Source organism: Dasypus novemcinctus, chromosome 12 (assembly GCF_030445035.2).
Source record: "Dasypus novemcinctus isolate mDasNov1 chromosome 12, mDasNov1.1.hap2, whole genome shotgun sequence".
Classification (NCBI taxonomy): Eukaryota; Metazoa; Chordata; class Mammalia; order Cingulata; family Dasypodidae; genus Dasypus; species Dasypus novemcinctus.
The window spans coordinates 8376405-8398717 of NC_080684.1; the positions used below are offsets into that span (position 1 = coordinate 8376405).

At 37.6% G+C, this 22313-nt stretch overlaps 1 protein-coding gene across 1 annotated transcript in view; it reads left to right on the top strand.

Moving 5' to 3' along the window:
- Positions 1-14563, top strand: part of LRRK2 (leucine rich repeat kinase 2) — a 174027-nt gene extending 159464 nt beyond the window's left edge. The window contains exons 44-51 of the mRNA XM_071218762.1: positions 3011-3202; positions 4283-4476; positions 5205-5277; positions 6046-6230; positions 9972-10124; positions 11447-11659; positions 13653-13720; positions 14321-14563. Of these exons, the coding sequence (XP_071074863.1) occupies positions 3011-3202; positions 4283-4476; positions 5205-5277; positions 6046-6230; positions 9972-10124; positions 11447-11659; positions 13653-13720; positions 14321-14442 (1200 nt within the window). The 3' untranslated portion in view covers positions 14443-14563. The remainder of the gene's footprint in view (positions 1-3010; positions 3203-4282; positions 4477-5204; positions 5278-6045; positions 6231-9971; positions 10125-11446; positions 11660-13652; positions 13721-14320) is intronic.
- The last annotated feature ends 7750 nt before the right edge of the window (positions 14564-22313 follow it).

Here is a 22313-nt window from a genome sequence, read left to right on the forward strand (position 1 = left end):
TGGGCCATCTCTTCCTGTTTCCCTAGTATGGCTTGTAATTTTTTGCTGATACTTAGGCATCTGAATATGTTGGTGAATTTACTCTGATAGCCAATTTCTCTCTCTTGCCTGTTGTTTTTTTTAATAACTCTTCTTTGATATTTGGCTCAACTTATTCTGTTTTTAAAATTGCCTGACTTATCTTATAAAAATCAGTCCAGGGACTCAATGTGGTACAGATTTTCTCCCAGGAGCTTGGGTTGAGACCTGTTTTTCTCCATGCAATTTCCAGACCTGGCAGCAGATGGAGCTTGTCAGCACACCTTTCCATGGAAGTGTTTCTTTCAATCTGCGTTTTCCAGTGTTTTGGTCTGGCCAGAGCTAAGATTCAAAGTGGGCTCTACTGGCTGAAATCACTGAAGAGAAGCCCCCCGACTTTCCTCCCTCATCCCTTGTAACAGCCAACAGGAAGGAAGGCATTTGTTCCCCACCCAGTTGGCTGCAGTGAGCCACAGGGTTTATCCCTGCTTAATATCTTGGGGGTGGGGGTTGGAGGCTCTTCCTGGTTGCCATGGGGATTTGGTAACTCCATTTTTTTATTGTGTTTTTTAAAAGATATATAGATCACAAAAAATGTTACATTAAAAAATGTAAGAGTTTCCTACATATCCCACCCCCCACTCCTCCCACATCAACCACCTCTTTTGGAGGTCATCAGAGAGGGTGCACTTACACATGCCTCAGTAGAATACCAGAGACAGCCAAAGTAGATACGGCCCCTGGTAACTCACTTTTGTTGTTTTGGGTTCTTTTTCTCTTTTCGTCACCCTCCTGGGAGTTGTGTAGCACTGTCCTGGTCTGCTGACCCCAAAAGCAAGTCCCTCAGCCAGCCGCTGGCCCCTCCTCCCTTGTTTTTGTGAGAGAATCGAGACCTGTCTGCCTACCCTGACGCCATTTTCCTGGACTACCTAGCCCTGACCATCTTTTGCTGGATTTCCTTGAAACTCAATTCTTTACTTGAGGTTTTTTTGAATCACCTAGGTGTTGTCAGTTGTTCAAAAAATCTTCATGAAAGCAAGCTTGTAAATAAAAAATTTTCAGGGTTCTTTTGCCCCCCACCCTTTTTTCTGCTATTCGCAAGGCAATTTTCCTTATAGTCCAGTGAATGTGGAAGTGTGGGCAGCTTTATTTCTGGTTCTTCTTTATTCTGAATAATAAATGAGCCCTTTGGGGTCCCGGCTTTGTGTGTACAGGGACTTTATTAGGCTCCCCATGTTGGGCAGGCCTTGGGCTTTGTCTCCTCCCCCACTCCCCAATAAGGCCTCCAGAACTCCGTGTCACTTTCACCTTTGGTAGACAAATACCCCCAGGAAAATCTGGCTTTAGCATAAAACTGACTGCTATCATTTTTATCTTTCATTAAGGTTTTGGCTGATAATTCCTTATTGTGTTGTCAGATCATAGTGTTTGTAAAGCATTGTTTTTGCACAAAATAATTTATTCAGAATTTCAAGTTGTTTTCCACTGGGTGTTTGTCCAAATAACCTTTTCCACCATATTATCAGAAACAGAGCTCTGCTATGTTTTAAACTGATACAAATTTTAATAGATCAGAAGAAGGCCTGTCTTTATGTTGTGGGCTCTTCATTTTGTATCATAATTCATTGAAAGAGTTTTGCTCAACTTTAAATATCCTGGTCAAAATATCTACATTGACTTTATTAAACATTATATAATTATCTTGACTCCGTGACCACTAATTTAGCTGACCACTAATGTTAACCCTGTGAATATTTTTTATTTATTTTAACTTTATTACAGTGAAATTTTCTGTAACTTGATTTTCCTTTTTCCTCCTTTCATTTTCAATTATACATCATCATATTTTATAATATATGTGAAAACCTTGATTGTAGCATATCCCAGTATTCAAAGCACTCTGGCACACCTATTTGCTCTTCAAACTTTAGTATGTAGTAGGCCAGATGGGTAAGCATATCACTGTTAGCAGATGAGACACAGGAGCAAGCAGCTTTCTCTGGGTCTCGTGAGTGGCTGGCCAGTGGCCGAGTCACAGCTGCTCCAATCCAGCCTCCTGAGTCTTGGTTTCTGTTTTCTTACAGTCAGTTCTTCTGCACCATTTCTCCTATTTTTTGGTATTGGAAGGAAAAACATAAAAACAGAATCTAGAGGTGATTTCCACATTTTGCTACCAAAGACTGAAACTTCCTTTCCTTTCAGCTAGTGGAAGCTCTACTCTACTGCTGGCACACGTGTTTAACTTCCACTTGACTTTGTTCTTAATTAATAGTGCTGAGCTACACAATATGGAATTTTTTTTTAAAGATTTATTTATTTATTTCTCTCCCCTTCCCCCCTCCCGCCCCAGTTGTCGGTTCTCTGTGTCCATTTGCTGCGTGTTCTTCTTTGTCCGCTTCTGTTGTCAGCGGCCCGGGAATCTGTGTTTCTTTTTGTTGCGTCATCTTGTTGTGTCACCTCTCTGTCTGTGCGGCGCCATTCCTGGGCAGGCTGCGCCTTCTTTTGCACTGGGCGGCTCTCCTTATGGGGTGCACTCTGTGCACTTGGGGCTCCCCTACGCGGGGAACACCCCTGTGTGGCAGGGCACTCCTTGCATACATCAGCACTGCGCATGGGCCAACTCCACACGGTCAAGGAGACCCGGGGTTTGAACCATGGACCTCCCATGTGGTAGACGGATGCCCTAACCACTGGGCCAAGTCCACTTCCCCACAATATAGAATTGATTGAAGATTAGCTTTGGATTCTCCTGATTGCCTGTTCACTTGACACATTTGAGATTTTTTTCTGTTTTTCAAAGTTACAAAACATTCCACACACACTCAAGGGTCTGTGTCCTATACAGTTGGAAAATAAGTATAAGTTTTTAGTGTAATTTTATCTATAGTTTGGATTATTAATCTTGATAATTTGGGTGGGTCACATATGATCTTTGAAGAGAAAATGTTTTGAATTGATGTGTATTGTTTGGCTCTTTTTAAAACATTCTCAGGTCTTTGACATTTTGAATTCAGCTGAGTTAATCTGCCTGATGAGATCTCTTTTAATACCTAAAAACGTTATTGTCGAGTGTATGGTTGCCAATAATCATAGCAAGAACGCAAGCATCTGGCTGGGCTCCGGGCATCCTGACCAAGGGCAGCTCTCCTTTCTTGATTTAAATACTGAAGCATACACTTCTGAGGTAAATTCTAATACTCTTTCTGCTAGAGATGTTTTAGGAAAACTTAGTTTGTGGATTATTTTAAAGCTTATCTTAATTGAAAACTTACTTAGGAAGAAATGACATAAGGTCTGCTTTAGGCATAGTCTAAGATTAGCTTTATGTTAAAACAAGGGCATTTGCGTGGACTTAAATAGTCTGTGCTTTGTTTTAAAATCGAGTACATCCGTATGTTGGTTCAGGGGCCCTTGAGAGGCAGGGGTTCTTGAGGAAGTGATTTCGGAGGAGAGAAACCTGTGGGAAAGTAAAGGGAGTGGGGGAGGAAAGGAGGAGCTGCTCAGCTGGGAGGTGGTTCCTGAGGAAACACAGTCTCGCCTTTACCTGCAAGGAGCACTGGAGTATGGCGGTGCCACAGGATTCTCCTGCCCAAGGCCAGAGGGAGGTCTGCTGTTCCCACAGAGTAGTTGCTGCCTGGCTGTCGTCTGGTAGACGTCCTGTAATCTCTCAAGGATTCCTGGGCCTGGCGGCTCCCATGGCCCCAGGGCAGTGCTGTAGTGAAGGGTGCGGCTGTGAGCCCTGAGCAGCTGGGAGTGGGTGAGCCGCTGCAGGAGATCTGGGCCCTCCTCGGGGCATACAACTGTGTGAAAATACAAGAAAAATGTCTCTCCTGAGAAATAATGTCATATTTTGCCTTGATATGAAAGGTATGGCTAAGCATCGTTCTTGAGGTGGAACAATCCTCTCATATTTTAGTTGGAACGAGAATTGATACAGAGAAATGATTTTCCGTTTTTAATTTTAGTTTCAGGTGCAGTCTGTCTAGGTAGACAGACATTGTCACTTTTTTCGTTTATTGCCAAGAGGGAAGTCAAATTAGCGTGGTTTTTTAAAATTAAAAGCAAGAAAGTAAGAAGTAAATTATGGGAGCTGGGGTAGCTCTGGGGGTTGAGTGCCGGCTTCCCACGTACGAGGTCCCAGGTTCAATCCCTGGCCTTGATACCTCCCCCAAAAGTTATATTGGCTTTAGAATATTTTCATTTGCTATAAATTCTAGCCACTTAATCTAGACCCACATTAGAGTGTGCTTTATTCTCTTAATAGGAAGTCACTGATAGTAGAATTTTGTGCATGGCTTTGGTGCATCTTCCTGTGGAAAAGGAAAGTTGGGTTGTGTGTGGCACCCAGTCTGGCACTCTCCTGGTCATCAGTACAGAAGACGGGAAAAGGAGACACGCACTTGAGAAGATGAGTGATTCCGTCACTTGTTTGTATTGCCATTCCTTTTCCAAGCTAAGGTACAGAGGTGAACTTGACCTTTCGGGGGAAATTACCATGTAGATGACTTAATTGCGTGAAATACTGCCATTACACCAACAAAGAATGCTTATTTTAAATACATGTCAAGCAGTTTGCCTGTTTCAGAATTGTGGGTGCTCACAAAGATATTCTGTATAAACATCTGGCCAAGGAAAAATTATAGAATAGGTCCACCGTTTATTTATGCCCACTGGTTCTTGGTGTCACTTCAGCTGATATCTCTTTACCTGTCCTCATGTCAACTTACCTTTTTAGGCCTTTTCAAAAATGTCTTCTCTTTCATTCCTGCTTTGAATAAATATCTGTCAATTTTCTATTCTGTTCCAGGCTTAAACATATCTGTTAACGATCTACCAAATTTGAAAAGAGTCCTATAAATTAATCCTTAAGTGGTCAATATTTGAAAAATGATTTTTCCTTTCTCAGTTTCAGAGTTGTATTCCCAAGAAAAGATTCCAACTGGTAGAATTTCAAGCATTAATAAAAAGTTGCTTGCTGTAATATCTGAAGTGTGGGATTTCCATGAGCTATTAAGATGATACCCTGTATGCTTATTTGGTTTAAGTCTATACTGGAAACAAGTATCAAAAATGTTAAGTCAAAATTTTTGGCAGCTTGAGATATAAACTCCACTGATGATTTTGGAGTCGAAATTACTTGGATAGAAATGTGACCATTCTAACCACCTTGACGTTTTTCCTTTTAGCAAGCAAAAAAATTTTCTTCTGGTGGGAACTGCTGATGGCAATTTAGCCATTTTTGAAGACAAAACTGTTAAGGTAAATGTTGAATGCATTCTCCATCAAAATTTATTTTAATTCCTTTGTTTTATGTATGTTCATCCACTCCTGTATGATAGTAAGCTCCTTGAAAGCAAAGATCATAAATTCTGCTTTTTATTTTTTTATTGCTTCATAAAGTCTTCTCTACAGTAGATGTTCAGTTAGTGTTTGCTGGCTGATCATTGAACTAAAGATAAAATGGCAAATAAGGTCTGATTTATAATGTTTGGAATGGAAATAATTCCATTTTTACACATGTGAGGTAGATAATTCTTTATAGCTATATTGTGGGGAGGGAGATTGTAAATTTAACTTTTTAAATCTGGCCCACTACTAACTTTTGTTTTCACTTCGAACAAATCCTTTTGTTTTTCTGCTCTGAAAATTCTCATTTAGTCAATAAAGCATCTATTCTGCCATCCATCCGTTCATCTGTAGGTACATCTAGTTATTCAATATCTTATCCATTCGTATTTCTTATTATCAAAAGCCTCACTATCTAAAGAGAGGCAGAGAAGTAGGTTATAATTTCTAGGTTATTCCCTGTACAATCTATTTGCATGGTGAAGTGAAGAGATTGGTCATAAGGATATGACTTGACTTGAATCTTGGTTTCAATAGAAACTTCTAAAAGTGTATCCTGAATTTTTATTTTAATATCACTAATCACTTAAGATGGGAAAGTAGTTTTTAGAAAGCACAGTTTTTACGGCGCCTTCATTCCTGCATAATCAATTTGCTGAGTGTGTTTTCTTTTTCGCAAAGTGTAAAGGAGCTGCTCCTTTGAAGATACTCAATATAGGAAATGTCAGCACTCCACTGATGTGTCTGAGTGAGTCCATGAATTCAAATGAAAAAAACTTAATGTGGGGAGGATGTGGCACGAAGATTTTCTCATTTTCTAGTGATTTCACCATTCAGAAACTCATTGAGACAAGGACAAGTCAGCTGTAAGTTCTTTCTGTCTACACAACTAATTTACCGTTTTATTCATGCTTATTTTTTTATATTCATGTCAGTAATGCTGTTGATAATCCCTAATGAAGATCTTTTAAGACGTGTAATTTAGTTTTCCATTATAAAAATCAACATTTACTGTGGAAAATTTAGAAAATTCCAGAAATCAGAGGGTATCAAAAAAATCACCCAGTCTAATCACATTTGAGATAAAATATGTATTCCTTGGTAATCTTAGTAGTCTTTATCAATCTAAATTGTTAATAATATCATCATCTCTGTATCAAATTAAACAGATGGACTCTGAAGGGCAATTACTCAGTATTTGACCTGGTCCATCAATTGTGTATGTACAGTTTTGGGTAATTCACCCTAAGCACTGATTATAGGAAACATAAGCCTCTGGGATGAATGAAGTCCGCTGTAAGGGTGATAATTTATTGAGATGTCCACTGTACAGCCAAGTTAATAAATGTGGTATCGGTGTCAGGCAAGAATACGAAATAAGATAAAATAAAAATCTAGCTCCACTTTGTGATTTCTGTTTTTTATTTGCATTTTAAACAGATGCTTGCAGCTCGTTCTTATTTATTACATTCCTCAGTGACAAGTAGTGCAGGGCGGTGACCGAGAGCCTGAGTTGTAGTGCAGATATTGGTGTTGTCATTTAATGCTTATGCGACCTCGGGCAGGAACCTGTCAGGTCTTCAGTCCTCTCTTACCGGAGGGTTATACTTGACTCCATCTCAAAGGGATATTTGGAAGATTAAACAAGAGAATTACTATAAAGGGCTTGACATCCTACCCAGCACTGGGTAAGCTTTCAGCAAATGTTAGCTTCTTACATGATGCTGATCAGCTTTCAGTCACAAATCCCTATCTCAGGAATATCCCTGTCATCCACCTCGTTGTCCAAGACTGAAATTTGGGAGTAATCCTTAGCTCCTTTGTCCCTTGCTGCCTTCATCCACTTGACTGTCCTCCTGCCTGGCTCTCCGGTCCTGTTCTCGCTGTCCCACTGCTGCTCCCGGGGTCCCACTGGCGTCCACCCCCCGGCCCTGTTAACCACAGCCTCTTTCTGTCCAGTCCTCAGCCTCCGATTCGGCTTCCTTTGATTCGTTCTCAGCATCGTCCCCTAGAAGAACACTTCTGAAGTGCAACTCTGATGCCACTCTCTTGCTTGAAAGCCTCCAGTGGCATCTCAGGGTCATTTGCATAAAGACAAAATTCCTTAAGACAGCCCGAGGCCCCTCCTGATGTGGTCCTTCCTGACCCTTCTAGACTTTCTTTTGCAAGCCCTGCCTTCTGTGCTTCAGACACCCTGAAACTTTCTTAGGGCTCTGAAGACAGTCTGTTCCTGTCCACACGCAGTGTTCACACGTGGTTTTCTCTTTGCCCGGACGACTACTTGCCTCCTTCCCATTTTTAAGTGTCACTTTCTCTGCGTTATGGTCCCTGGCCCTCCCTGTGCAGGTTAGGTGCCTCAGATCTGTGCCTGCATTGCGTCTTCTGCTTCCCATCGCAATAGCCATCACACATTTTATAGTTATAGCTTACCAATTACGTTCTTAATGACACCAGGCCTGGGGTTCTCAACCCTGGCTGCAGTTCAGAAACCACTGAGTAGCTGAAAATTATCTGAAGCCTGGGACCCTGGGACCAGCTAAATCAGAAACTGTGAGGACGGATCAGACTTTCGTCCTTTTTTGTTTTTAAGCTCTCAGATAATTCTAAAGTGTAGTTAGGGGTAAGATCTATCACACTATATTATAAATTCTCATGGACAGGGATTTTTACTTACTGTCTTGGTAACAGTTTTGTTTCCTAGCATAGGGTCTGGCGTATGGTAAATATTGGGATGAACTGGGTTTAATTCTGTAATTCCTACTTTCAGTCAACCTGTATAAGCCTGAGGACCTCTGAAAAGAGCAGGGGCCCAATTCTTTTATTTCATGGAGCCTGCTCCTGTTGATCATAAGTATCAACGAAGCCCCTAAAATTCCACGTAAGCTTTGGAATACAAGCACCGAACCAGAGAGAACAGTGATAAATATCCTATTCTCAGGAATGATCATTTCCAACAGACTTTATCGGCACCTGGAAACACCAGCACTGTTCTGATCAAGGTCTCCTGTTGGCACTGGTCCCCCTCTTACCTCTGAGCAGGTGCCATGTTGCTACTCGGGGCTTCTTCGTCATGCTTATCCTTCTTACCGTTGTCAGCACAGATGACCAACAGGCGGAGTGGAAGAGTGGCACATCATTGCTTTGGAACCAGAAGACTCCAAAGTTCTCATTTTCATTCCTGGTTCTGCAGCACATTAGTCTTGTGGCCTTGAGCAAATCATTTAACATTTGTGCCCCTTTTTTTCTGCCATTACAAGCCTTGAGATTTCTAATATTTTTTAGGTTTTTAAAATTGGTGACTAAACAACATAGAACTATTTTGTAAATTGTAAAATTCTGTGCAAAAGTCTGTCCTCATGTGATCTTATCTTAAATATAGCAAATGCCCAGGAGGAATTGGAGGAATAACCTAAAACAGAGTGGCTCACTGCCAAGACCTCATAATTACGTCTGCCTTACAGGTAGAAACGATGGAGAAAACAATGCAGAATCTTCCTGCCCTAAGAAATACCAAAGAATGTTACATCCCTGTGGTATTTCTGTGGCATTTCTCTGATTCAGTTAACGTTTTAGCCACTTTTATTTTCTCCCGTTGTTTACTTTCCTCAGTTCATTCGTAATCTACCCATTCTTCTGTCCACTCAAGGTGCGTGGTATGTCATAGGTACTTTCCTATGTGACTCTTCTGGATTGTGGGTATATAGAAGATAAGACGTGGTATTAGTTCTTAAGGCATTCACATTTGCAATCTAGGATGAGGGTAACACTAATAAATAGAGTTTTATTTTCTAATAAAGACTATAAAACTACAGCTACATCAGAGTTAAAAAGGGAATGGTTCTTCTGTTGTGATAGGTCAGGAAAGAATTCCAGAGGCGCTGACATTTAAGTTAAGCCCCAAAGGCTAACTAAGGGTGTGCCAGCAGATGGCTTATGGTTGCCAATCTGTTTGGAAAATATGTGAAATGTCAGATGTCCTAACTTGTAAGGTAGGTGTTTTAGAATGTTTGCCATGGTCCTTTATTTTCAAAGGGGAAAATGGAAACCAAATAATTTACTCTTTTTGTATTTGAAAATGTGGAGATTTTTCTAACTTGGCTGTATTGCATGGATTAAAAATACCCTTTGTTTTAATATTTGAAAATATTACCACTAAAATTTATTTCAACCTCTTATGCCTTATATAATTCTGATTTTAAATGTCTGGTTCTTAATAGTCCAAGCATTCTTGGCAAAAAAGATTTTATTGCAACATCTTAAAGTTACGGGTTTTACAATGATATTTCTTTTAGAAATTAAGACACTTTGCATGTGTGGACAGTATAAAATCCTGCAGAGAACTAGATAGAACTGAAATTAAAACTAAAACCAGAATTAGTCATACTCTTTAATTTAATTTATTGTGAAAGGACATCAATGTAAGTTAGAAACCCACAGTCACTAACGTATCCAATTCAGAATCATTAGGGGAGAATATGAAATAATTGTCAACATTCTAGCATGTTTGTTTTTCAAAACCGTGCACTAAGAGCTAATGTAAAGTTGTATTACATGTTGGAAAGGAAGAAAAATGAATGACCATGGCCTTTTTTTCCCCTTTGTTCTAGGTTTTCTTATGCATCTTTCAGTGATTCCAACATCATAGCAGTGGTGGTCGACACAGCTCTCTATATTGCTAAGAAAAACAGCCCTGTTGTGGAAGTATGGGATAAGAAAACTGAGAAACTCTGTGAACTAATAGACTGTGTGCACTTTTTAAAGTAAATTCACAGTTCTTTGTTTTACATCTGTAAGATGTTTTTACGCTTGGTATTTCTAGTGGGAGTTGCTATAGCTTCTTCTTCTGACCTTCTGCTGCTAAATTAAAAAAATTTTTTTAACTACCCCAGAAACAAAATTGCTAATGCTTTTCAGCATCATCTCTTGGCATCTGGCAAATTTCATTTTTGAAAAATAAAGGGCAAGAATAAGAACATAAAAGATACAGCTTTATTCAAGGCATTACAAAGAATATTTTCTAATGAAAAAATAGTTTATGATTGAAAGCAACCTAGTGACCTTACTGAATTCAGGCTGATTGTACATCCAATAGTGTCACCGTATTGAATTTTGATACTTGTCATTAGAATATGGGTCCAAGGATACTCTACGCTAAAGAAAAAAAAAATCACAAGCAACAGAAAAAGATGGAAGTGAAGAAAAAATCAAACTACTGGAGTGCCCAATTCACTAAGTATGGAGTGAGGATAAAGACCCTGTAGTGAAGCACAGTGCAATTTAGTCCAATGCGGGATGCAAGAGACAAACCTCAGGCTACATCAGACACGTCCTATACGTCCTGGTGCTGAGATGCTTGGCGCATCGCCAAGCTCGTTTGCTAGTCTTTTTACAGATATGTTTTATATTTATAAAAAATATAGATTTTTAAAAATATTCTGAAGATTTTAGTTTACATACCATATAAATAAAATGAGAATTAGAAGTTGACTTTTCTAGAATCTTCTCGTAGTTTTTCTCTGAATGGTGAGGAGAGCTATGATCAGAAAGGCCACCATTTATGCCTGGCGAAGGGTCCCTTACTTCACTGACATTCCCAAGTTATTAGTATTTTTAAATTCCTGGACACCGCTCTTCATTAGCTCAGGGGAAAAATTCAGTCGTTTGTTTTGATATGCCTGTAAATGACTATATTTTTATTTCCCTTTGAAACTTTGAGACTTCATTGAAAACTTTTGAAATGTTTCTCCCCTTTTTGGGGGGGCAAATTTAGTCTATTTTTATGGATTTTGTAGTTTTACTATTTCTAAAAATTACTCCCGTCTTACTGATTTCAGGATTTCCTGGCACGAAGGTGCTGTTGTGTGTTACCTTTGATAATTTATGTTTTAGATAGAGAAATGTAACTATTTGGCATTCTGTATTTAGAAAAATTAGTTTTGTTTAATTTTAATAATATATATTGTATACTATCTTGCCTTCATAGTTTAAAATGCTGTATATTTGTATATAGTATATATATGTATAGGCACATGACTACTTCAATTTTTGATGAAATTAACACATGCTTTCTTAATGATTTTAGGGAAGAAATGGTGAAAGCGAGCAAGGAATCAAAACATAAAATGTCTTATTCTGGGAGAGTGAAAACTCTCTGCCTGCAGAAGAACACTGCTCTCTGGATAGGAACCGGAGGCGGCCATATTTTACTGCTTGACCTTTCAACTCGTCGAATTATACGCATAATTCACAACTTCTGTGATTCCATCAGAGTCATGAGGACAGCACAGTTAGGCAAGTTTCTTTCCTGTAGATTTTTTCCTTATTCTCAAAAACTACAAAATTATGCCTTTGTTTTGAATTTTTCTCTCCATCTTCCAATGCCATTTCAATCATCTTAGAATTTCAACATATAAAAGATTAAAAAATGGAGGGAGTATATGGTCTAGGGGGTCTAGGCTCCTTGAGAGAAGCAGATTACTTCAGCTAAACACCTAATTTGACTCTTTTTTTTTTTCTTTATAGCTAAGGAAAAAAAATGAGAAAATATAATGTTAAGTGTTTTTCACTTTTGACAAAAGATATTAAAGCAAATACTTATTTTGATTATGGTAGAAACTCCCCAACCTTATTAAAGAATCCCTTTTGTTTTTTCATTCTATAAACCAATTTATATTCTTTTTTTTCCCCCTAAGGTATTTCTATCATTTTTTTTCTTTTTGTCTTTATTTTTTTAATATTACACAATTTATATTCTTGTAGCAATATATGGTAAACTCCACAATCTACCAATAGTGACAAATGATGTCATTTTCTTCAAACTTTTACTTATTGTCTTGCTCCTGCGTCTCTATTTGAATACGGGGGAAATGATGATAGAATATGAAATATGTTTTTTACATAAGTGCTCACATTTCAGTCCTTCCTTGATTAATGACTTTATTTATTTAGAAAATACTAGTGGCATATATACAAAATTGATCGCAAAAATAACACCGTGGGGTTTGGTTCTGCAGAACCAGAGTTTGTGTTGCTTTAGCAAGTAAGTCTAAGTCATAAGATGTTTGACCATGGTGAAGAAAGTCATAGATTCCTTTACTAAGAACCTCTTAAGCAGAGGCACCCTCACCCATTTTCCATTTATGCATGTCAGACTTGCACAGAAGGAGCTGGACTGCATGCTTCCTGTGATTAACTCTCAGGATACAAATCCACTCCCAGGAACAGGTCTGCAGGGTGCTGCCTCCCTAGCCTTTCTCTACCAAGGTTGAGACATCCCTTCGTTGAATTGGTTTGTACTGTAGGTCCCATATGTTTTAGATGGTCATTTATATCTGAAAGGGATAGTGGGATTTCAATGAGCTATGGCTGATTGTAAGACAAAGATCATCTCCGAGACTCTGCGTGACCGGACGTCAAGCTTCTGCCGCATCCTCGGTCCTGTGCCATATTTCTCCCAGCTCTTTCTGTTCCAGATGAGCGACCAGCTCCTCCTCCTCCTTGTGCTTCATCCTACCTCACGGTTTTCTTTCTTCATTTAGCTTAGTTAATTTAGCGAACTTCGTCTACCTTCGTGGCTTAGTTAACTGGTACTCTTTTTGAGATAGTAGCTCAAGTGTCAAATCCTCAGAGAAGCCAACACTGATTGGGTTGAAGTCTCTCTTTGGGTGCGCATAAATACCTCTTTTATATAGCATTGATCATTTTCCAGTAGCGTCAGTCTCCTAACCAGATCCTAAGCTCCATGTAGGTTTTTTCCTCCTTGATTCCTAGGCCCTCGCCTGGGGCCTGAGATAGAGCTGTTTGAGGAGTATTTGTTAAATAAGTTAATGGATGGCCTAAAAAAGAAAGGATGATCTTCAGACAGAATCTCCCTATATTCCATCCATCTAATTCTCCATCCACACACTTCCCATTTAAATTGTGCCTTATAGTATCCAAAGCAGCAGTTTCCCATATCTTATAACTTTGTGGAGGAGGGATACTGTAAGAATAGTGAACACATTTTTGCAGAAAGATTAAACTACTTTTTCAAATTCGAATGACCTGTAAGAGAATTATAGTAAGGAGCAGTTTACAAGTCTCTTAACTTTAAAATAAAATCGCTTGTCCTCTTGAAGAATTATGTACTCAATGCTATTGAGGTATCTCCTAAGAAGTAGAATTTTATATATTGTTCCAAGGTAATTGTGTCTTAAAATACAAGAAATTACTTTTTAAAAAAATTTTAAAGTTCAACCTATTATGCTGTTTTAATGAAAAACTCCTGTATTTTGTATTGCTATAGGAAGCCTTAAGAATGTCATGCTGGTTTTGGGGTATAGGCGGAAAAATACTGAAGGTGCACAACACCAAAAAGGTAAAGTTAAATAGGATACTGTATTCCAAACAGTGCATTAACACATGCTGATAGCATCTTATATGCACTTTTATATAGTTATAATAAATATCACATATGCTATAATACTTTCAGCAATTTTTAATTCATTGCTTCTTTAGAGTATAAACAATTTAGACATAAATTTTTAAAATTAAGCTTCAGTGTTTTAGGAATATTAAATATTTATTTATTTATTTATTTTGGAGAGCTAGCTATGTCACCACTGTGAAATGAGAAAGAGCCTACATTTAAACTAAATGTGAATAGTTTTCTTACAACTTACCTATGTCTAGATGGGGTATAATTTTGAAGTGTTTGGGATAGCTTTAGTTCTTTCAGAAAATGAAATGTTAGGTTATTAAATGCCCATATTTCTTGAAATTTAGTAGTTTCCATAGTGTATTATAAATTTTTCCAAGTTAGTTGCTTATAAATGGCATAATTTAGTACAAATTACTCATTGCTTTATTTATGTATACATATCTTTGTCCAAGTCAACATAAATTAACAAGATAGAAATAAAATGAAAATGTTTTATGGTGTGCCTTTGAAAGCATGGTTTCACTTTTCTTTTTCTAGAGATACAATCTTGCTTGTCTGTCTGGGACATCAATCTTCCACACGAAGTGCAAAATTTAGAAAAACACATTGAAGTGAGAAAAGAGTTAGCTGAAAAAATGAGAAGAATATCTGTTGAGTAAGAGGGATATTGGAAATCTTTTTCTTGGGATGGGAAAATTATTTTCCTCTTTTAAAATATTTCTTTAAAAATGTTTACATTGAAAAGGGTACTTCCACTCTTTGAAACAGATTATATGTATATGAAGGAATGTTTATATGTTCTATTTTTAATATAAATAAGTGTAAAAATAATTACCAGTGACAAGATGTTTTCAAGAATTGCTTAACATGCAATGCTATATTGCCTATGTATCCTAATAAATTTGTGGATTAAGTTAATAAAAGGAAATCTTATAAAGTACTTAGTTACAGTACTCATATACTACACTTTACAAAGTAGATTATGTTTTGTTTTATTATTCATGATGAAGACAAACTTATTTTTAATTCTGGGCTTAAGACAGGACAGTTGCTTCCTTCCTTTTCAGCAATTTTGCAAAGTAGAATAAAATGTCAGGACCGTATCCCACGTAGTGCAGCTCATGGAATACATTCCTTCTTAGGTTACTTTCTAATGCAGTTATCATATATTCTTGTAAGTAGTCAAATAGATTTTCACTAATAAAGCCACTGGTTACGAGGTCAGTTTTCTTTGTTGCTCATGCAAATAGTGCATCTCACAGAACTTAAACTCCATCTGAAAGAAAATGCCATGGAAATTGCTAATGAAAAACATGACATATCAAAATCCTTATATTCAGAAGAGTCACAGTCACTCTTTATTTTCCTATTTTTGAATGTGAATGCCCTGAAATCTGTATAATTGGCATAAATACAATGTTCAGTCCTTCAAATGTTTCTTTTTGTGTTTTCATTTTGATTATCAGTGGTAAGCCAGACCCCTTTTCTCTAATACTTGCACCCTAAATTTTCAACCCTAAAGTCCCTGCATCATTCAGGCAGTGTGATGGTTTGAAGCTATGTGGACCCCAGAAAATCATGTTCTCAAAGCTGATCCATTCCTGTGGGTGGGTCCTTTTGATTAGGCTACTTCAGCTAAGGACCTTTTGATTAGGTTACTTCAGTTGGAGGATGGCCCAGAGTCTTAAGCCCCTTCCTGGAGTCCTCTATAAATGGGATGAATGTGGATAGAGATAGAGAGAAAGTCATGAAAGAAACAAGCTGCAAAAACAAAGCCCAGAAGAGAAGGGAGAGACCAGCAGATTCCGCCATGTCCTTGCCATGTGGCAGAGGAGCCAAGGATCACTAGCAGCCGGTCTTTGGGGAGAAAGCATCACCTGATGATGCCTTGATCTGGTCATTTTCATGGTCTCAGAACTGTAAGTGTAAGCTACTAAATCCGCATTGTAAATCGATTTCTGCTATTTTGCCTTTGGCAACCTAGCAAACTAAATAAGGTAGAAACCCTGTTTCAGAATTATCGAATTCCACAACTCCTGCCAGGACCAAGGGGAAAATTATGTAACATTCTTCAATTGGCTAAAGAAGAAAGGAGCTTTAGCAATATTAGGTAAAAATACCTGCTAGTCCCATCTCCTAACTGAACTTTCAATTGTTTAAATATCTTCTCACTGTGGGGAATCAGCCAAGTACTTTAGGACTAATTTGAGTGTCATTTCTACTTTAAGGAAAAATGTTTCTGATAAATATATTGGACCTGATCATTATTCATCATTTCAAACAATTCCCTATGATAGGACAACTAGCTCGTTTAATAATTTACTCAGAACTGGCTGGCATTTTATTATATGAAAACTTTAAATTTCCTTATATTAAGGGTAATCAAATTCTAAGCCCTGGAAAATTCCCCACTTTTCAAAGGGATCTATTGTGCTTTTATTTGTTATATAGTTTTTAAAAAGTCAGAGATAATGAAGCTATTTGTTTCTGTGATATCTCTCATTATTGCTTTGTATTTATATGTGATTTACTTTTTACCAAAGACAATTATTTAAAATTGTATAAATGAACATTGTATTTATAATGGAATAATAAACATTTTAAAATGTATTTACAAATTAAAAAATTTTTGAATGTCTTTTCACATTTACGTCTGTAGTCCATATAAAATGAAACTTTGTACTAATAGATATATGAAATGTTCGATTCTAGGGAGTGCCAATAATAAAGTTTTCTCTTGAGCGTTTATTGGACATTCAAATTCAGTTTTCTGTAACACAAAGAGTTACCAGGGTCTTAGGAGAAAGCTTGAAGAGCATAATAACATCCTATTTTCAAGTTCTCATAAAAATTTGCAGTAAGTAGAATTGTTCATTCTTGAGTACTAGAATAATAATTAAACTTCATTTAGACAAAAAATAGACACAGTCATTCTCAATTTTTCCTGTTTGGGTCCTTAAAATAAGGTGCTAATTTTAAAGCATTTTATTTTTATAGAAATATTCTTTGAAGGAAATTTCGAATTAAAAAAGAGGAGCCTCTCTGAATCAAAGTCTGGCAAGTGCTCTTTTGATTATGTGTGACCTTTTTGAATTATAATGTAACTTAATTTTCCTAAAGAAAAGATGAAATATATTGATGAAAACACAGCAGACATAGCAAAAAAGATGGTGACCGTTCCTGAATTAAGATGACTGTCTCAGTGCTCAGTTACCTAGAGGAGATGAAGCCCAGAACGCTCGGGACTCGGCTTATGTTTGCAGTCCAGCGCTTTTAATGCATCAGCGCCTGACCTGAGAAAATGAGTGGCCTTTCCTGAAGGAGGCTTCTCAGCAACACAGTAACATGTTGAGCTGTACTAACTGGGGAGAAATCCAAATCCTTGCTCTCCATTCTTCCCAGTTTCCAACAACGGTTTAGCATTCTTTCTCAGGCTAGGCATTTGGAGTTCGAGTGGGAGATGGAGACACCTGCCAGCAAGGCCTCAGTCCCCGCACTTGGAGTGTGCGGGCAGAGGTGTGGTTCTCTCCACCCTGCTCTGCCCTCCCCATGTGTCCCTGGCTACCCCTGGTAAGTCTTTGCTTAAGGGAGCCTCAGCCTAGGACAAAGAATAGGTAGGGGGGAGGCGGCTCAGCTCCCGGGTCGTGGGAGCTGCTGCTTGGTCTCTTGGAGAATCTACTGTTCCACGGCAGCCAGTGGTGGAAAACAGGACTTTATGGAATGCCTTGCTTGTTTCTTTCTGATCTGGGCCTCACCACACCACCATCAAGAGGACTTTGTTACTAGTCCCCCTTATTTATGTAAATATAACCCGGTGTGTAGATATTCTATTAGGAATATTATGGGGAAGTAGAGAACTTGCTTATCTGGCCGGAGAGTGGAGAACCTGGGAGGAACTCACTCAGAAAAAGGTAGTATTTAAGCAGAGCCTTTTGGGATGAGTAGGCATTCAAAATCCCCGAGGTGGAATAAACACTGTAGACAGAGGAATCACATGTGCACTCTCTGGGGAACATCCAATCAAATACTGAAATTTCTGACAACTTTTCACTCCTGGAGAGCTTAACATCTAATGTATATAAGGGACAAAAGTCACCGAAGATGCAAGAAAAAGATTATACTTATGTATTCATACGACATTGTAGTATGAGATGAGAAATTATAAAGCTAATGAGCTTTTCTGGGGAGAGGAGTATTTGTCAGAATGAAATGGGAAGTTTCAAACACTAAATTTATAGGCTGAGAGATTATAAAAGGAATCTGACTTTATCTATATATATATGTCAAGGATTTTCCTCATCTCATTACATAGGCACAAAAGCCAAAAGTAAGTAACCCAAAGCATTTGCTATCATGGGAAAAATAAAGGTCTATTGTGAAAATGTAATACAGTCCCAGGGTATGCAACGCTTTGCAAGCTGATCCTTTCACTTTGGCACTTTTTGATTTCCTGTTATGAGCAATGTTATATAGAGAATTATAAGTCAGAGCAATTAAACAACCACATATAGAAGCTCCTTGGAGATGAAAGAATATGGCCTGACCATAAGCTTTGCTTAGATGGATTTTTATTGAAAATTATCAGGTGCATGGATTCTTGTCACAAGGTTGAACCAGAAAATCTTCGCTAGAGATGGATCAATAGAAGATTGCTGTTTTGAGTGAAGTGTCTACTTTTACAAAGGCTGCACATCTATAAATCTTTCTTCGGGGTGGACAGTAAATGAAGTGTGTGGTGTGCCACTTTTTTTTTTCTTGTGAGAGACTACCACTCAAGCTAGAGTATGTCTAAGAAGAAATCTAAAAAAAATTGTGCATTCAAATCAAACATTCTTTAATAGAGTACTTTTGGAGGCTCTGTACTTATTCATTAATAATGCCATTATTCACTTTTTCTTAATTACTTTCAGTTTTTTAAAAATTAAAAAAGAGTTAGAGAAAAGTAGACAGAGTATACATTTAAAATCAGACCTGGGAACAGAGAGAGTATCTACAACTACAAGCTGGAGAGTCCCATCCGTCTGCCCTGTGGGACGTAAGCCCCCTCAATTAGAGATGGAGTGGGCATCACTGTCCAGAAGCCTCAGGACTGGGGAATGAATGATGGGCTAGAGTAGACTTACTGTTATTCTACTATAGACTTACTGTGATTCTAGCAATGGAAGAACTTATATCATTGATGTGGAGGCAGTAGCCACTGCAGGTTCTGAGGGCAGGGAGAGGGGAAAAATAGGTGTAATATTGGGGTATTTTCAGGACTTGGGAATTGTCTTGAGTGACACTGCAATGACAGATAGAGGCCATTATATATCTTGTCATAACTTACAAAATTGTGCGGAAGAGAGTATAAACCATAATGTAAACTATAATCCAGGCTTAGTGGCAATGCTCCAAAATGTGTTCATCAATTGTAACAAATGTACTACACTAAGGAAAGGAGTTGTTAATGTGGGAAAGTGTGGAAGGGGTAGGGAGGGGGTCATATGGGAATCCCCTATATTTTATATGTAACATTTATGTAGTATAAGTGTCTTTAAAAAAAATAAAAATGTATATTATATTTAAAAATTGTATATTGTATGTTGTATTAAAAAAATCATACCTGGCCCACATTCCAGATTTGATATTTCCTACCTAATACTTGGAGCAAGTTATCCAAGTGACCAGAGAACGAGTTTGTTCATCTCTAAAGTAGCAAGGATAGTATGCCTTCCTTCTAGAGGAATGAAAATAAATTGAGATCATATGAAATAATGTAACTAATCCCAAGAACCATCCCATAAAGGATTTCATATGGATGCCAGTTTCACGAAAATGTATTTCTCTAAAAAAAAATTGAACAGTGCTATGTATCGTGGGTCTTTGGATGTTGCTCCTGCTACCATCACTGATAAAGCCACAGGTGGTAAGAGCTATAGTATGTCAAATGATTAACTTAGAGTAAAAACTCCCAAAATATTGACTCTGATTATAATTTTATTTTTTTGAATGATACCTATGGCAAGGTATGGATAGAGAATGCCTTGATGATGCCCATATCACTGCCTTCTTTTCTGGTGTCATTTCCACTCGCTGGTCTACTTCTGTGTCCTAAAATGATCGGAATTCCATGTTAGCCCATAACAAAGAGGATTTCCTTGTATCAAAACAAAAACAGTAGTTGAAAATATTTCTTAGTTTTCTTGTCTGTAAATACTGAAATACATTATGTGCATTAACTATAGAATGCTTAATTCGTTAAGATGAAGATCTTTGTAATTGATAACATGTATGGTTTTCTGTGTCTGTGAATTACTTACAGAGCTTGGTTTCCTTATGGTACATTCTTTGTGTGACCTGGGTACTCTTTTGCATAGCAGAAGGATTGGGAAATTTCTGGTTCTTGTTGGGTGGTGGGTGTGGGGGAAGAGAACACTTAGGTTGAAAAACCATCTTATGAAAACTCTCCTGTCTTTAGTAGGGAAGTAATTTTTTCTGTTTAACTTCCCAACCTCAATATCAACCACTTCTTACTTTCTGCTTCTCTCCCTTCCACCATCCAACATTTGGAGTTTTGCTATTTCCTGTTATATCCACTCTGCTTGAACTGCATTACTGCTTAGCGCAATGCCCATGACACATAATTATGTTTGGAAATTAAATTTGGCTTTCAAAACCTTCTATGAATTTCTGATCTTTGTTGGGACAGCTCTTTCTTCTTGCAGAAGGAGGTTATAAAACAAATGAAATCATTTCAGTTTTATGTGTCTAGTGTACTTGAGTAAGGCTGGGAGTATCTTTGACTCTCAGTAAACTGAATTTCACATGAGGGATTTTGTTTCAAAGACAAATATAAGTTTTAGCCATATACAATAGAATGTCTTTATTGACATATATTTATTTCAAAAGTAAACACAAGTGGTAGGAATATGTAGTAATACCTTAAGTGAACTATTATGTTAAACGTTTAAGTCAATTCAATCACATTTTCACTAAATGTTCTCAATTATTTTGTTCGTGTTGGTGATCCATAAAGAAATTAGAATGTGTCTATTACAGAGAAATAAGTTGTCCCTTATCCATTGACTACTGACATTTTACTTTTTTGCTTCTTCCTTTTGTTTATTGATTTTACATTAAAGAGAATGATTTTCCAGTGTTGACTTATTTTCTAAATGTCATGATATAAATTGTTCTATAAATTATGTAATTCTTCTTTCAAATGATCCGTAAACTTCTTTTTTTGAGGGGTGGGGAGCCTGGGAACCTGGGACCTCGTATGTGGAAAGCCAACACTCAACCACTGAGCCACATGGGCTCCCCTGAGTTGGTTTTTTATTTGTTTGCCTAGGAGGCACTGGGGACTGAACCCGGGACCCTCCATGTGGGAAGCAGGTGCTCAACCACTCGAGCCACATCTGCTCTCCACATTTTTATATTTTAAAGTATGTGAATAGAAAGAAAGAAAATGAATAACTTGAAACGTCGGCTGGAGGAGTTTTTATTGCACATTCATACGTTGTGGAAATGTGAACAAATATTCAACCTAATGTTTTAATTATTAGTTGAAAACCTGTCTGCTATAAAACCATGGACCAATCTCCTTTATAAGTCTACACACGAAGAATTTAATCTTGTGTGTGTGTGCGCGTGCACATGCCTCAGAATCAAAGAAATTGTTAGAAGTGAGGAGTAAGAGATCTGGGCTCACTAGTTATGTAGTGGTAAGCAGGTTATTAAATCTCTCTTTGCATCAATGTCTTCAAATATTAAAAGCTATAAAAATAACTCCATAGTTGACTGTTAGGAGAAGCATAATCTCTGATCTGCCTTATCTCCAAGCCTAAAAGAACTTGAAGTACTTTACATTTGCTGAGAGGAAAGTAGGTTTGAAGCTGGTAGGTGGAGGCATTATTCTGTTGATTATTCATTGCAATAGAGATTGTATTTAACAATGAAAACATAGGCAGGGACTAATACCTCAATACTAGCCATATTACTTTCTCCATGAAATAAGGAGAAGGTGACTTCGAATGACCCTAGAAATATACTGATGAGGCTATGTTTGTTTAGAAGAGGGCATTAGAAAGCCTTTATATATGAACATCATTGATATTTAAACGTAACTTAGTTATCTTATGTTCTTATATTTGAGAATAAATATATTTTAATGGTGCTTTTAAATATCATATATTCAGCTTTTATTTCTTTATCCCACCACAATCTCTGTGGCTTATTCTTTCCAATTCACAAGGAAAAGTGACTCTAAAAAGTAAGATGTGTCCAAGTAAATTTTCAGCATGCTCATAGTGTTTTTCATGCCTTTTTTTTTTTTTTGCCGTGCCTTTCTTTTGTATTTTTGTTTCATGTTATCTTTTCATTCATAGACATTTATTGGCATGACTTATGTAAGTGCAATTCAAGATATAGAAAATATAAGCTATCAAGGTAATATTTTGATCGTCCTGATGGTGTTCCAGCCAGAGCCAACCCAGCCAGTACAATCAGGGTAATGTTTAGCTTCATATCCTATCTCTGGAACTCTCAGGCC